Source organism: Candida orthopsilosis (genome assembly GCF_000315875.1).
Source record: "Candida orthopsilosis Co 90-125, chromosome 4 draft sequence".
In the NCBI taxonomy this organism is placed as follows: Eukaryota; Fungi; Ascomycota; class Pichiomycetes; order Serinales; family Debaryomycetaceae; genus Lodderomyces; species Lodderomyces orthopsilosis.
The window spans coordinates 1,344,262-1,357,827 of NC_018297.1; the positions used below are offsets into that span (position 1 = coordinate 1,344,262).

General features: G+C 36.7%; 3 protein-coding genes across 3 annotated transcripts; 1 reads left to right on the forward strand and 2 right to left on the reverse strand. All coding sequences in view use genetic code 12, as the record gives it.

The window, feature by feature from the left end:
• Window positions 1-101: 101 nt before the first annotated feature.
• Window positions 102-2,822, reverse strand: CORT_0D06520 (Fox2 predicted 3-hydroxyacyl-CoA epimerase; the record flags this gene model as incomplete). The annotated part of the gene is made up of 1 exon (XM_003869571.1): window positions 102-2,822. The coding sequence occupies one exon, from the start codon at window positions 2,820-2,822 to the stop codon at window positions 102-104; it is 2,721 nt and encodes a 906-aa protein (XP_003869620.1).
• Window positions 2,823-4,376: 1,554 nt separating this feature from the next.
• CORT_0D06530 (patatin-like phospholipase) lies at window positions 4,377-6,587 on the reverse strand (the record flags this gene model as incomplete). The annotated part of the gene is made up of 1 exon (XM_003869572.1): window positions 4,377-6,587. The coding sequence occupies one exon, from the start codon at window positions 6,585-6,587 to the stop codon at window positions 4,377-4,379; it is 2,211 nt and encodes a 736-aa protein (XP_003869621.1).
• A 4,436-nt stretch (window positions 6,588-11,023) lies between these two features.
• On the forward strand, window positions 11,024-13,540 carry CORT_0D06550 (Trz1 protein; the record flags this gene model as incomplete). Its single annotated transcript, XM_003869573.1, has 1 exon — window positions 11,024-13,540. The coding sequence occupies one exon, from the start codon at window positions 11,024-11,026 to the stop codon at window positions 13,538-13,540; it is 2,517 nt and encodes an 838-aa protein (XP_003869622.1).
• Window positions 13,541-13,566: the final 26 nt, after the last annotated feature.

The following is a 13,566-nucleotide window of genomic DNA, read 5'->3' on the forward strand; positions in this document are numbered from 1 at the left end:
ACAACTCTTCTCAAATAAACACTAAAATTCTTGCTTTAAAAACATAGATAATATATGTAACTAAAAAATACTACTTCCTTTACCACCTTATCCCATCTCATTTACAAACTTGGTTTATCACCAACCAACTTGATAGCAGCATTGTTAATAGCAATAGTACCCCTATCAACAACATGAGTTTGGAAAATGACGTTTTCACCTTCTTTCCAAGCAAGAACTCTCAAAGTCTCACCAGGGAATACTATACCAGTGAATCTAGCCTTGATTTCATCAAACATACCAAACTTGTCAATCAAGACCTTGGCACTCAAACCATAAGTACACATACCATGCAAGATTGGTTTTGGGAACTTAGCACCCTTAGCAAAGTTTGGATCGATATGTAATGGGTTACGATCACCATTCAATCTGTACAAAGCAGCCAAATCTTCTGAAATTGGAACATCAACTTGATAGTCTGGGTCCCTCTTTGGTGCAGTCCATGGGTTAGTGGCAAATGATCTTCTGTCCTTATAGATCTTGTTATCAGCTTGACATGATCTAATGAAGTAGGTGGCTTCATTGGAGTAGATTGGTTCTTGTGTCTTGTTGTCAACTGATTGTGACCCATGAACAATAACGACATTGCTTCCCTTTTGAGTGGTTTGGACTGGGTGGAATGAAGTTCTCAATTCACCTTCAGTTGGTGGTGGCCATTTGTGTACTCTCAAGTAGTGTTCACCATGTAACAAGAGCATTGGGTTGAAGTTTTTCAAGTACTTGGCAAATGAACTTTGTGATTGACCTGAGTTGAAGGTGATCAAGTGACCAAAGGTTGGAATGACTTGGAAATCACTGTCATTTTCATAAACATATTTCAATTGTTTAGTAGTGGCACCAAGAGAAATGTTGTACAAGATAACATCCCTGTCGTTGTATCTCCAAACTGGATCATCTTCTTCAACTTCTTCTTCCTCTTCCTCTTCATCACCTTCATCTTCTTCTTCTTCTTCGTCATCGTCATCGTCATCATCACCCCCAACAGCAGACAAGATGGCCATAGATGATTCTTGAGTAGATTTTGGATTTTCAGTATCCTTGCTGAAGTCAGTGATCTCAGACAAATGGTCTCTAACAAATTCAACAGTAGTGTTGGCATCCTTGGAAACGGCACCTTTAGCTCTTTGCCATCTGGTGTTACCAATCCAACCACCACCAATTTCGAAGGTTTCACCAGTAACTGGAACGTCTTCTGAAGCCAAGTAAACCAATAATGGAGCAACTTGGTCAGCGTGATACAAGTTTCTGTCCTCTTCTCTGAAGATTGTCAAAGTCATGGCAGTTTCAGCATGTGGAGCAACAATGTTAACCTTGATGTTGTTCTTGGCACCTTCAATAGCAATGGTCTTGGACAAACCTAAAATGGCACATTTAGCAGCTGAGTAGTTAGCTTGACCAAAGTTACCATAGATACCTGAAGTCGAAGTGATGTTGACAATTCTACCATACTTCTTTTCTGACATGATTGGGAAGGCCAACCTTGACAAATTGAAAGTACCCAACAAGTGAACGGCTTGAACTTGATCCCATTCTTGTTTGGTCATCTTGGCAAATGATCTGTCTCTCAAGATACCAGCATTGTTAACCAAGACATCAATAGTACCATACTTGTTCAAGACATTTTCAATAATGGCGTCAGCTTGGGTAGCAACATCATGTTGATCAGCATGAGCTTCACCACCTGCAGCTTTAATTTCTTCAACAGTCTTGCTGGCATCTTTGAAATCATTAACAACAACCTTGGCACCATACCTGGCAAACCATTTGGCATATTCTTTACCCAAACCAGCACCGGCACCGGTAATCAAGATAACTTTATCCTTCAAGGATACAGCTGGGGCACCGGAAGCATCATTGGCTGGCAATTTTCTAGCAGCTTCAGTCAATGACAAGTAATCATTCAACATGAATGGATGTTGGTTCTTCAACAATTCTGGCTTCTTGGAATCGTCAAAGTCAAGAATTTCACTAAATCTCTTGGCAACAACTTCAGCGGTAAAAGATTGATCTGGTTTAACCAAGATACCACCTGATCTTTCCCATCTAATTTGTCCAAAGAAACCAGCAGCAACTTCAAAGATTTGACCAGTGATTTCAGTATCAGCATGTGACAAGTACAAAACCAATGGAGCAACCTTTTCAGGGCCCAATTTTTCCAAAATTGGTGGTGGCATAATAGATTCGGTCATTCTTGATTTAGCCAATGGAGCAATGGTGTTGGCAATGATGTTATATTTACCACCTTCCTTAGCCAAAGTTTCAGCAAAACCAATCAAACCGGATTTGGCAGCTGAGTAGTTGGTTTGACCAAAGTTACCATATAAACCAGCTGGTGAAGAAGTATTGACAATTCTACCATACTTTTGTTTTTGGAAGTATGGCCAAGCAGCCTTGGTAACGGCATAAGCACCATTCAAGTGGACATCCAAAACCAATTTGAAATCCTTTTCAGTCATCTTTTTGAATGAAGCATCTCTCAAAATACCAGCATTGTTGATAACAATATGGACAGTACCAAAGTTCTTAACGGCGGTTTCGACAATCTTGTCACCATCAAGGACATTGTTGTAGTCAGCTACAGCAGTACCACCATTTTGTTTAATTTCATCAACAACGACATCAGCAGCTTTGGAGTTTCCACCTTGACCGTTTAAAGCACCACCCAAGTCGTTAACAACAACCTTGGCACCTCTTTTGGCAAATTCGAGGGAGTAGTATTTACCTAAACCACCACCTGCACCAGTGATGATAACCACCTTATCTTTGAAATCCAATTGAGACATTTCTGTGTATGTGATTTATTCGTAATTCGTTAAAATGTTCAAAAAAAACCGTTTTCCTTTCTCTTTAAAAACTCTTATGTTATTCAATTGTTTTTTCAATTAAGAAATTCTGCAATATAAAAGGGAAATACGTGGAGTTTTCAAAAGAAGAAGTTATTGATAAAGAACTCTTTTCGTATGGGAAATATTGATTGATATTTAAATAAAAAAAAAATTGACTTCTCTCTGTTTAGCTTGTGACAAAATATGTGGGGTGGAAATTTTATTATGAGTGTATAGGGGTGAGGGCAAAATAATAAACAAGTAGAGTAGTGTATAACTGCACAAAAAAATGCATTCCCGTTATTAAAGGTTATCATCGGCATAAAGTGCATAGGCACTCTAGACGCTACAGAAGAGGTTTAAACACAAAGTATTACGTCAATTGAGGGAATAGGTTATATTGATGTATTCTACAATCCACGTAGCCCCTAACTTGTACTAAACTTACCGTATACTTCACAACCGAAGGTGTGTGTGTATGAAGCACCCTTGATCAAATTTATTTAACCGAGTATAAAATATTTGCATTTTGTATGTACGTGAGGATGTACAGCACATATGGAAAAATAAAAATCAAAAATGCGGGGGTTGATAAAATCATAAGCAATGAACACAAACGGAGTTAAAAAAAATCATAATTCTAGGCTAATGGAAAGGTGTGAATGCTGGTGAGTCGATTCTGTTGTACATTACAATATAAAACCCAGCAAAGACCCTTCTTTAGCCCCCAAGATACACTATGTCTTCCCAGTTGTAATTTTTGGCTGCTCTCGTTCCGATATCTTACGAGTGTCCGTCTGACTGTGGCTCTCATATCGTGTACTTTACCAAAATGAAAAACATGGAAAAATCAAATATTACCGAGGACCAAAGGAAATTTAATCACAATGAACAACTCGAAATAATCACAATTACTCTTACAACGGTTTGCAATCTCACATCACATACCCACTCATTTATTGTACAATGAGAACATATGACATAATCCAAGTCTCTTCTATGACGTTCCATCGAATTTAAATTACATTGTCGTTTGAGATCTGCCGATGTCGTGAAAATGTTTGAACGGAGTTTCAGAATAACTCACTGATCGGACATATAGAGAACAGATTAATGTTGTCAAATCCCCTAATGATTATCATCTCTTGACACGAAGCATCTTAAACTTTAGATTACCCACCACTATATAAAGAACAGTAAAGATAGCCTTTAACGTATAATCTTTTACTCCGCATTTTGACCCTTTGCTTTTCCCCGGATAGTACTCGTATATTATTTTTACCACAACCTTCTATGTGCTATAGAATTAGAGCATAAATTTTAGCGGCTGTTTATTTTCTCTTCCTTAATTTACATCGGTTACAAAAATGGCTAGCCTCGGATAAAAAAAATAGAGTTATGAAAGTGCTACCAAATTCAATCTCATAAAGTTGGAAGGAAATTTAAAGATTTTGCAGCCAAGAAAAGAAACATACACTCTTTGTGAATTCACAACGAACCCTCATTCATTTATCAATCATCATCATTTAAACGATTCAACCCGATGTACGAATTCTTTAACGACCTAGATCTGGATGGTAAATTGGCTCTTTCTTCATGGGTATACCCTCCACCATTACTATTACCACTACTGTTAGTTCCATCGCCGTTCTTCTCCCTATGATACCTTACCGAATTAATCAAGTTTGATGATTTCGATTTACGTATACCTTGTCTAATTTGTCTCTCCTCCAGTGATTTCAATACACGTGGTGGTGTTCTCGTTGCTGTTGCTAATGGGGTTGTTGCTACTGATGCATCTGCATCTGTATCCGTATCCATATCAATATCAATATCGGCATCTCTATCTGTGTCAACATCTGCATCTGCTCCAACTCTAGTGCTACTTCCATTACCTTGAGATCCTAAAGAAATCACCATTGAACTTCCATTAGCGTTCCCATTTGCTTTAGCATTCGATTTTACTGTTCCACTGGTCATTGCCGTAGGTGAGTTAGTCAAACGATAATTTCCTGAAGTCACTATTCTACCTCGTAAAATGGATATTGCTTTATCAAGAGCAAATTCAACTCGACAATGGTTTTCAATTAAACTCATCTTTGGCCATGAGGCTTTAGCACCACGACATATGAATTCCAAAAGAAAATCGTGACTTGGGTTACGCAAGATTTTGGTGAAATCTTGCCATTTATATTCTGGCAATATAGTGATATCTCCCGAATAACGTTGTGATAGTAAGGAAACGGTCTTGTTGGCTAGGTTTTTGTAGATATCCATTTCATTAAGCAACTGTAAATAATGGATGGCTTCAGAAACGACAAAATCATAAACATTATTCAAACTTTGTTTCAATTTGAAACTTAACTCATTCTCGACATCACCACCAACACTACTTATCGATACTTTCAAAACGGGAACAACATGAGGATTAACCTGGACCGCAATTATATGATCGACATTGAACATTTCCAGTAATCGAGTTATCGGCAAGTCATTATCTACTGATCCATCCATAAACTTCATTGATTCATCATTATTCCATTCATGAATTTCATTTGTCTTTGGGTTTTTCTCATAGACGGAACTAGAAGGAAATACGCCTGGTAATGAACAGCTAGCGCAAACAGCCGACCAAATTAAACAATTGGGAGCAGTTATATAATTCAATAGTCTTGTTTGTTCATGTATTGATGCTGGAGAAACAGTAATGTTTAAAATCTTTCCCGTACGATTATAAGCTTCTCTAAATGTCAATTCTCCAAGAAAACCAATCATTGTCTCTTGCAACCCTTCAATATCATAAACAGTACCATATTTAATCCAATGACCCAAGAAAAGAAGCACTTTTTTGAACTTGCTGGCACTTTCTACTTTATCGGTAATATCAAATATGTTAAATTCTCGTTGTGCTATAGTTTGTAACAATTCAATGGTCTCCTCATTGGTATGAGAGCATATAATACTAGCCATTATCGATCCTGCCGATGAACCACTAATAATTCTTGGTAATAAATTAGCTTCAAATAAAGTAGCCAATACCCCAATATGAAATATTCCAAATGTACTACCACCTGATAAAACCAATGCTGTTCGACCTATATTTTTCCTCGTTTGTATCAACATCCCTAACAAGTACCGATCATCCAAATCAATGTGATCATTATGTTCCTCAACGAGGTAATTTAATGAAACTTGACATTCCTGTATATACTCTTCAATCAACTTCTTAGTCCCAACATACGAATGTCGGTACAAATTTGAATCACCCATATTGCCTAAATTTCGTACCCATGTAGTGCGAATATAATACAACAATAACTTGTAGTTGTTATCTAATCGTGCTTGTTTCATTGCATTCAAATGCTTGTAGATTAAATTATAGTCATAAATATCCGATTGAGGGTCAGATTTCCAAGCATTGTTTCCCAATAATTCATCTAAACGCAATGAAATAGTATACCACTCTCGATACGTGGTTGTTGTTTTTTGATACTCAAGTAGTTCATTAATTAGTTTCGTCTTGTCATCAATTTCGGGAATAAATCGTCCAACTATGGGCAAGTTGCGTAGGTTGAACCATTGTTGTATATGACTCTTTGTGCTGCCGTCAGGTGATGCGAGCAAGTACTCGTTATTTATGGGGTGTATCTGTATGTATTGATCAAATAACTGTCTGATAACATCGTCGACTCTTGTTGCAGTCGCCAGTGCTACTAAACTCATTGAGCTTGGAAGTATTGTTGGTGGGAAGTGAATATGTTTGAGTAAATAGACGTGTGGAGTTTATATGTCGTGGAAGCTGAGAAGTGGATTTATGAATGTTATTTCTTCGTGTACCTGGTAGTATATTAGGTGCATGTATGATTTGAATGTCACACCACTAGCTCTTGCAAGAAATCACTTTCTAGCTCTTCTTTTAGTGTCTGCTATTTTAGGTATTACTAGATTGTGCTGGTCGGTTTTGTTTCTAGTTTTAGACAAAAAAATGTCACATGAAAGAAAAGATACACTTGCTTATACAATCCATGTAAGGTTGGGACTAGAGCCGATATATGCATAGTATACACCGTTTGATGTACTGTTAGGTTATGTTTCCTTCAAATGTGCTATCAGCTGACCATTAGAATGTTGAAAGAATAACATATTAAGAATGGTGGGCCCTCGGTTTCTAATGACGGGCCAAACATAGTGAAAGGTAATTGGTATTCCCCGAGACTGAGAGCAAAGCTGATGTGTGACGACAAAACCCATAGTCGGAGCTGGTACAGTTTGATGTTGTTCTTTTTCGGTTCCAGAATTTGCAGCTCTTCACGTTTAGGATTGTAATCGGGTACTGTAGGGATATGGGTGGGGTCATCACCTTGTCATTGGCATCATGCTGGTACAGAATCGTTGATTGTCTAACAATCATGTTTTGCAATCCTGAGCAAGGGCACAGACATGAAGTGGACGTTGACCAAGTTGGAAGGTTTTGCTCTTAGGTTGGATATTATGCGATGCTCACCATGTTGACAGTTTGTTTCAACCTTGTGATCAAGGATTTCCTCGCCCCTTTCAAAGGAGATCGATTTGTTCGTAATAAGAAATCCTCATTGGCCCTGTTGTTTTCATTCCAGTCCTTTCCAATCTATAAAAGATAACAGCATCGCCGGTGTAGTGGAGACATGATTTAGAGATATGGGAAAAACCTGTTACCAGAAGTTTACGGTTCTGATCAATCATGTCCTGGAGTCAATTGGCGAATAATTGGTGACACCATACTGCTCAATTACAGAAAAGAGATTTTAAATCATCAAAACTGACAGAGAATTTCAGAGATTATTTTACGAGGGATTAATCATTTTATTGTATGTCATTGTCAACACAATAGGAAAATCAACAACAGTCAAATAGCAGCAGCAACAACTACAACAGGAACAATTGTGACGTTCAACAATAACCACTTCAGGATTTTCTTGCTTCAAATCCCATCAACAATACAATCAGTTCACATTTGATGCGGTAAGGACCTCATAATTGTTTGTACTGTTTCTTAACTTTATAGCTTTCAGTGCGATTCTCAGCCTGTCTCAATATTTCTTTCTTTCTTTTCAATAATTGAATTATGTCCTTGTGACGCCCAATTCCGTATTTGCATTTGTGTTCTTTACTAGCTTTATACACATATTGTTTGGTTGAATACATTCTTTATACAGAGTTGATGAATTGTCACATTCTCTGTTTTTGTTCCAAGCCTCGAGTCGGGTAATCAGACTTGGTACCGATTGACTCACTAGTTTGTTTTTACATTCAATACCTTGAGTCTTTCCAAGTATCTTGTTCACCTTTGGACCATTATAATCGCAAAGACAATCAAATCTGGGAACCTGTAGTTTCATGAACCTGTTTGTTGGATTCTCAACCACTTCAAAGATCACTGATAAATTCAGGCTCAAACCCCGAATACGTCTTCTGATTGATTTTCGACTCTGGTGTTTCAAATCTCTCGTTGACGCACGCATAACTTCGTATGAATCACCCATCTTGGTATGTTTAGAAGAGAAAATGTTTAACACTTTAATCAAAAACTTCAATTAATGTTTCTTGAATATATTGTATACTATCATTCCATTTTTAGTATGCTTGTCTTGTTTCAAATGACTGGAATGTTCTCCGCTGTAGGAGCTTGGTTTGAGTAAATTGTGACACTTGGTCTTTGCACTATTTATTTCCTCCTTCATACTATCGTTGTCGTCTCTCACCAAAGTAGATCCTTTCTTTATCTTTTCCCTGTTTAACATCTCAAGTGAGGTTCAGACGTCAGTCACAAATTATATCCTGTTGAAATGGGAATGAGGACAAGTTACCATCCATCGAACAGCAGATGGAGAAATCGCCTGCGGGTTAACATGTCGTCCAAGTAGTGTAGTCAAAAGTTTTGCAACATTTTTGGCCAAAACTTTCAAGAACCTTTACAATCAAGAACCATAACCCTTCAACAAAGAATACTGCTGATGGTCCAGGGTACAATCCATGTTGGAAAAAATGATGAAATTGTCACTTTAGTCACTACTGCATTAAAATTGTTGTGTAACGACTACAACATTTTTAAGGTAAATGTTGTATATGGAATATTGTGGTTGTAAAGTCAAGCACACATGGTAGCGAGATTCATTCAATATAAAAGGGATTTGAACACCATTGATAACCTTGTGGATATACATATATCCTTAATCAAGACTCAATTAGAGACAATTAACTGTATACTATAATACTTCCTTAAGTAATTTTAGGATAGAGTTTTGACTTTCACGATTATACATATCACCAGAACGGTATCAAAATTTCAATTCCAACAAAATTTAATTAGTTACAATGGAACTAGATTAAAGATTAGAGCTAGACAAGAATTTTGGAGGTAGCCGGTGTAAATAAAACACGTGCTATTTATTTTACGAGTGCTATACCTTACATATAATTCATTGTAGCTACTAAACGACTATGCTTTTCGAAGTTTGTTGGAATCCCTTTGGTCTAAAGTAATCAAAGGTAAAGAGTACGTTTGAGCCAATTCGGTGATACTGAATCTTCTCTACTTTTGATTTAAGTTATGGTAATGTGGTAGGATGACACAATCTCATTTGTCAATCTATTTTTGGACATGAACAAACACATACATACACAAACACTTCCACCCATATACATACATACACGTATATATGTATATCTACTTCCATACAAATAGATCTATTCGAATACCAAACTCATCTTTCCTTTTTGTTGTCTATCCTCCTCTATCGAATTCCATTTTATTTACTAAAAACAAACAAAAACAAACAAAAAAACTGTCAGTTTTACAACACCACCCCCTAAGATAAGAGATCAGACACAAAAATTGAATAGTCTGAATAAGCGAATGATTGAGTTTCGCAACACACAGATTCACGGCATAACAATGTGCTATCGATTAATGTTGCCACGTGCTGATACAAATTTACTCACCTTTAATCAGATACATCGTACCCCGCAGACACATTTTTTTGGGTTTTCACTGTTTGCAACCACTACTAAATACTTGCTGATAAAAATTTACTATAAATAAAGACCACTCTTGCCTTAAATATACTCAGTTTTCCAACATTTCGTAATACTTATAGTTACATTTGTAAATCAATATGGTCATCAGTAAATCGTTCTATGTGAATATGAAGTGCTGAGTTTTTTTAATAACAACTACAAACATCTTTCATACCTCTCAAGAAGAACAAAAAAAGGGCCTAATTGTTTTTGGACAACCACCAAAAGATAACTAGTGAGAGACTTGTTAAAAGCTTCCTAGGATTGGTTGCTCATCAGGTTGAAGTCGCCGAAACTGAAGAGAGTTTATCCAAGAGAATTCCAGATTTTACGTAAACTGGAATAAAGTCATCGGTTTGGTACAGATATGTCTTTTTCATACAGAGAGAGCAGAGATAAAAGGGTTCCGGTATAAATAGGTATACAATTCAAAGTTCATCTAAGTTTGGTGTAGCCTAAATAATGAGCAAGTTACCACTTTGCATTTACACTCTTTTCTCCAAACCCTCCAGATTGTAACTTTTGGTAATCAAATATAATCCTCTCCAAATCCCAGCCAGGATACACAAAAGTTTGGCTTTCCGGAAAGTATATTCTGTAGTAACAATAACTAGTGGATGTTGGTTCATATTATACATCTATTGTGTGGTTTTTCGTTGCAACACGATGCTACCAAATGAGTGAAAAATAATTTATACAGTCAAACATCCATCGCATTGGAAAAAAAAATACACCTACCGGAGAAGGTCGTTGATACTTTTATATAAAACCACTTTAACCGAGAAGTACCCTATGATTTCCACACTATAATCCATACATTTACAACTTATATCAACATCGTAGCATAGTCATCTACTGTTAACAAGCTATTCTAAAATTTCGGTTTGTTTTTCTGGTTAATTTATAGATCTGCACTTGTATCAACCAAGCAGCAACAACGATTAGTGTCATCCACGTCAGTATTATATAAAACACGCAATATATTTAAAATTAAAGACAAGAGGAAAAGCAGGCGGAAAAAAGACTCCAACGCCATATCAATATCATCCCACAACGGCAACAACCACAACGACTCCACTCAATTTCGACATTTGTTTCCAGGAATGTTTAAATTCACCACTATTGCCCATATAAATAATGATACGACACGCCCGCTAGTTGCATTAACCACTCGACAAGGTAATAGATACTTGTTTGGTAAAATCCCCGAGGGAACACAACGTGTAATCAATTCAGTTGGATCCGAAGTACGATTTCCCAAGTTACAAAGTATATTTCTTACCGGTGCAATTTTTACATGGAGTGATATTGGTGGACTACCGGGTCTTTTTCTAACTATTAGTGATGCCACTAAGAAGGGGATTAAAGTTGTTGGTGATTGTAATTTGTTGTCGTATATTGTTGCTACTTGGAGACAATTTGTGTTTCGATTAGGTATAGATTTGGAAATTGACAATGTTGATCAAAATCCCGTGGTTTCCAATGACGAGATTGTTGTCAGATCGCTTAAAATAGCACCAAAGAGTTTGATAACGACAAAGGGGCCAGCAGTATCCACATCGGAGAAAGTGCTAACACAAATACGAAAATTGGCATCACTTATGTTTCCATTGAATACCAGTGAAGTAAACAGTCGAAACCCAGAATCATACAAGTCAGACCCTTCGCTGAAGGATATCCACACTCACGTTCAACTACCTCCAGCTTCCAAGCTCATAACTCAACAAGATTCAATATCTTACTGTATTGAGTTTGTTCCAATTCCTGGGAAATTTGATGCCAAAAAGGCAAAAGATTTGGGATTAAAACCAGGTCCTGTTTTCAAGGAATTGGTAGCTGGTAATTCGGTGGTTAATGATGCTGGCGAGACTATCTTGCCCAGTCAAGTAGTTGGACCTGATCGGATCATGCCTAAAGTTTTGATTATTGATATACCTAGTCAGGACTATTATGAGCCCACATTAACTAATGACCAATGGAAGAGTATCGATAATGTTGGTCTTGTTTATCATTTCATTGGCGATGATGTGAATTTAAAACTACAAGATTATCAGTCTTTCATTGATAAGTTCCCATCAAATACAAAACATCTAATTAGTCATAAATCGTTAACCAATAACATAATCATTAATGAGAAGTTTGCCATGGGCCACTTGAAATTGATGCTGGTTATGCCTGATAATTTCCAATTAATGAACCTGGAACCATTCAAGCCATTGACTGAGAATAAAAAAGTAAATCGTTTACATGCGCTACAATGTATGGGTATTGATGATTCGGGTGTTTACTGTGATAACAGCAACATTCTACGCAGTACAAACGAATCATTGTATAAAGAGGTGACTCAACTGGATGAATCAGTACCACTATTTGATTCATTAAAAACTAGATTCAACTTGTTAGAAAAAGGAGCCAACTTGAAAGATTTGGTGCATATAAGTACTCCAGGTACTGGTTCTGCCCTACCTAGTATTTCACGAAATGTCCTTTCTAATCTCATACGAATTCCTTATCAACATGAAGATGGTACCATTACTTATCGATCAATCATAATGGATGCAGGTGAAAATACCATTGGGAGCATGTTGCGAAATTTCGGTCATGAAGATAAATTCGATTTGAGGCAAATTTTTAGCGAGTTGAGTTTGATTCATTTATCTCATTTACATGCTGATCATCATCTTGGTATGATTTCAATAATCAATAAATGGTTTGAATTGAATAGCAACTGCGACAAGACATTGCATTTGGTCGTCCCTTGGCAGTTTATCACTTTTGTTCATGATTGGTACAATCTTGAAACTCAATATAACCATGCCGTCGATTTGTCTCGTTTAAAAATGTTTAGTTGTGAGGATTTTCTTAGGGAAGGGAGATTACCGGAATACCAGAAACTCACAATTGATGAATTCGAACAAGCTTATGATTGTGGCGATATTCATTGCAGTATCAATAAAGCACCACTACAACCAATCAACACTACTGTCATTGAAGAAATGTATGATGCCGTTGGTCTTGAGTCAATTTCAACCGTACGTGCATTACATTGTGCCTGGGCATATTCATCAACTTTCAAATTCAATCTCAATGCTAATCACACACAGCATTTCACAATTTCATTTTCGGGTGATACGAGACCAAATCCCAAATTTTGTTCCATTGGCAATAAGTCCGATCTATTAATCCATGAAGCATCATTAGATTCATTTTGGATCGATGAAGCAATTGCTAAAAAGCATACTGCCATGATTGAAGCTGTTGGTGTTTGTCAATTGATGCAGTGTCCAAAATTACTCTTAACTCATTTCAGTTCAAGATATGGCATGAGTAATAATTGTATACCGAAATTAGACTTGAGTAAAGAAGCAAAGGATTTGGAAGAACAATTGATTGAGAAACGAGTGTTTAATATCTTTCGAAATGTTGATGTGGATGAATTGGAGAGGTTGCAAATTGTTTTCGCTTATGATTTGATGAATGTTAGGTATGGGGATTTTGATAAACAAGAAGAGAAATGGCCGATATTGCAAAATTTATTTGAAGTTAATTCCAAAAAGAGGAAATTAGCCACTGACGAAGAAGAAAAGGGTGAAAAGGTTGAAAAGATTACTGGAATATAGACAAAATGTTAATACACAATTATAAA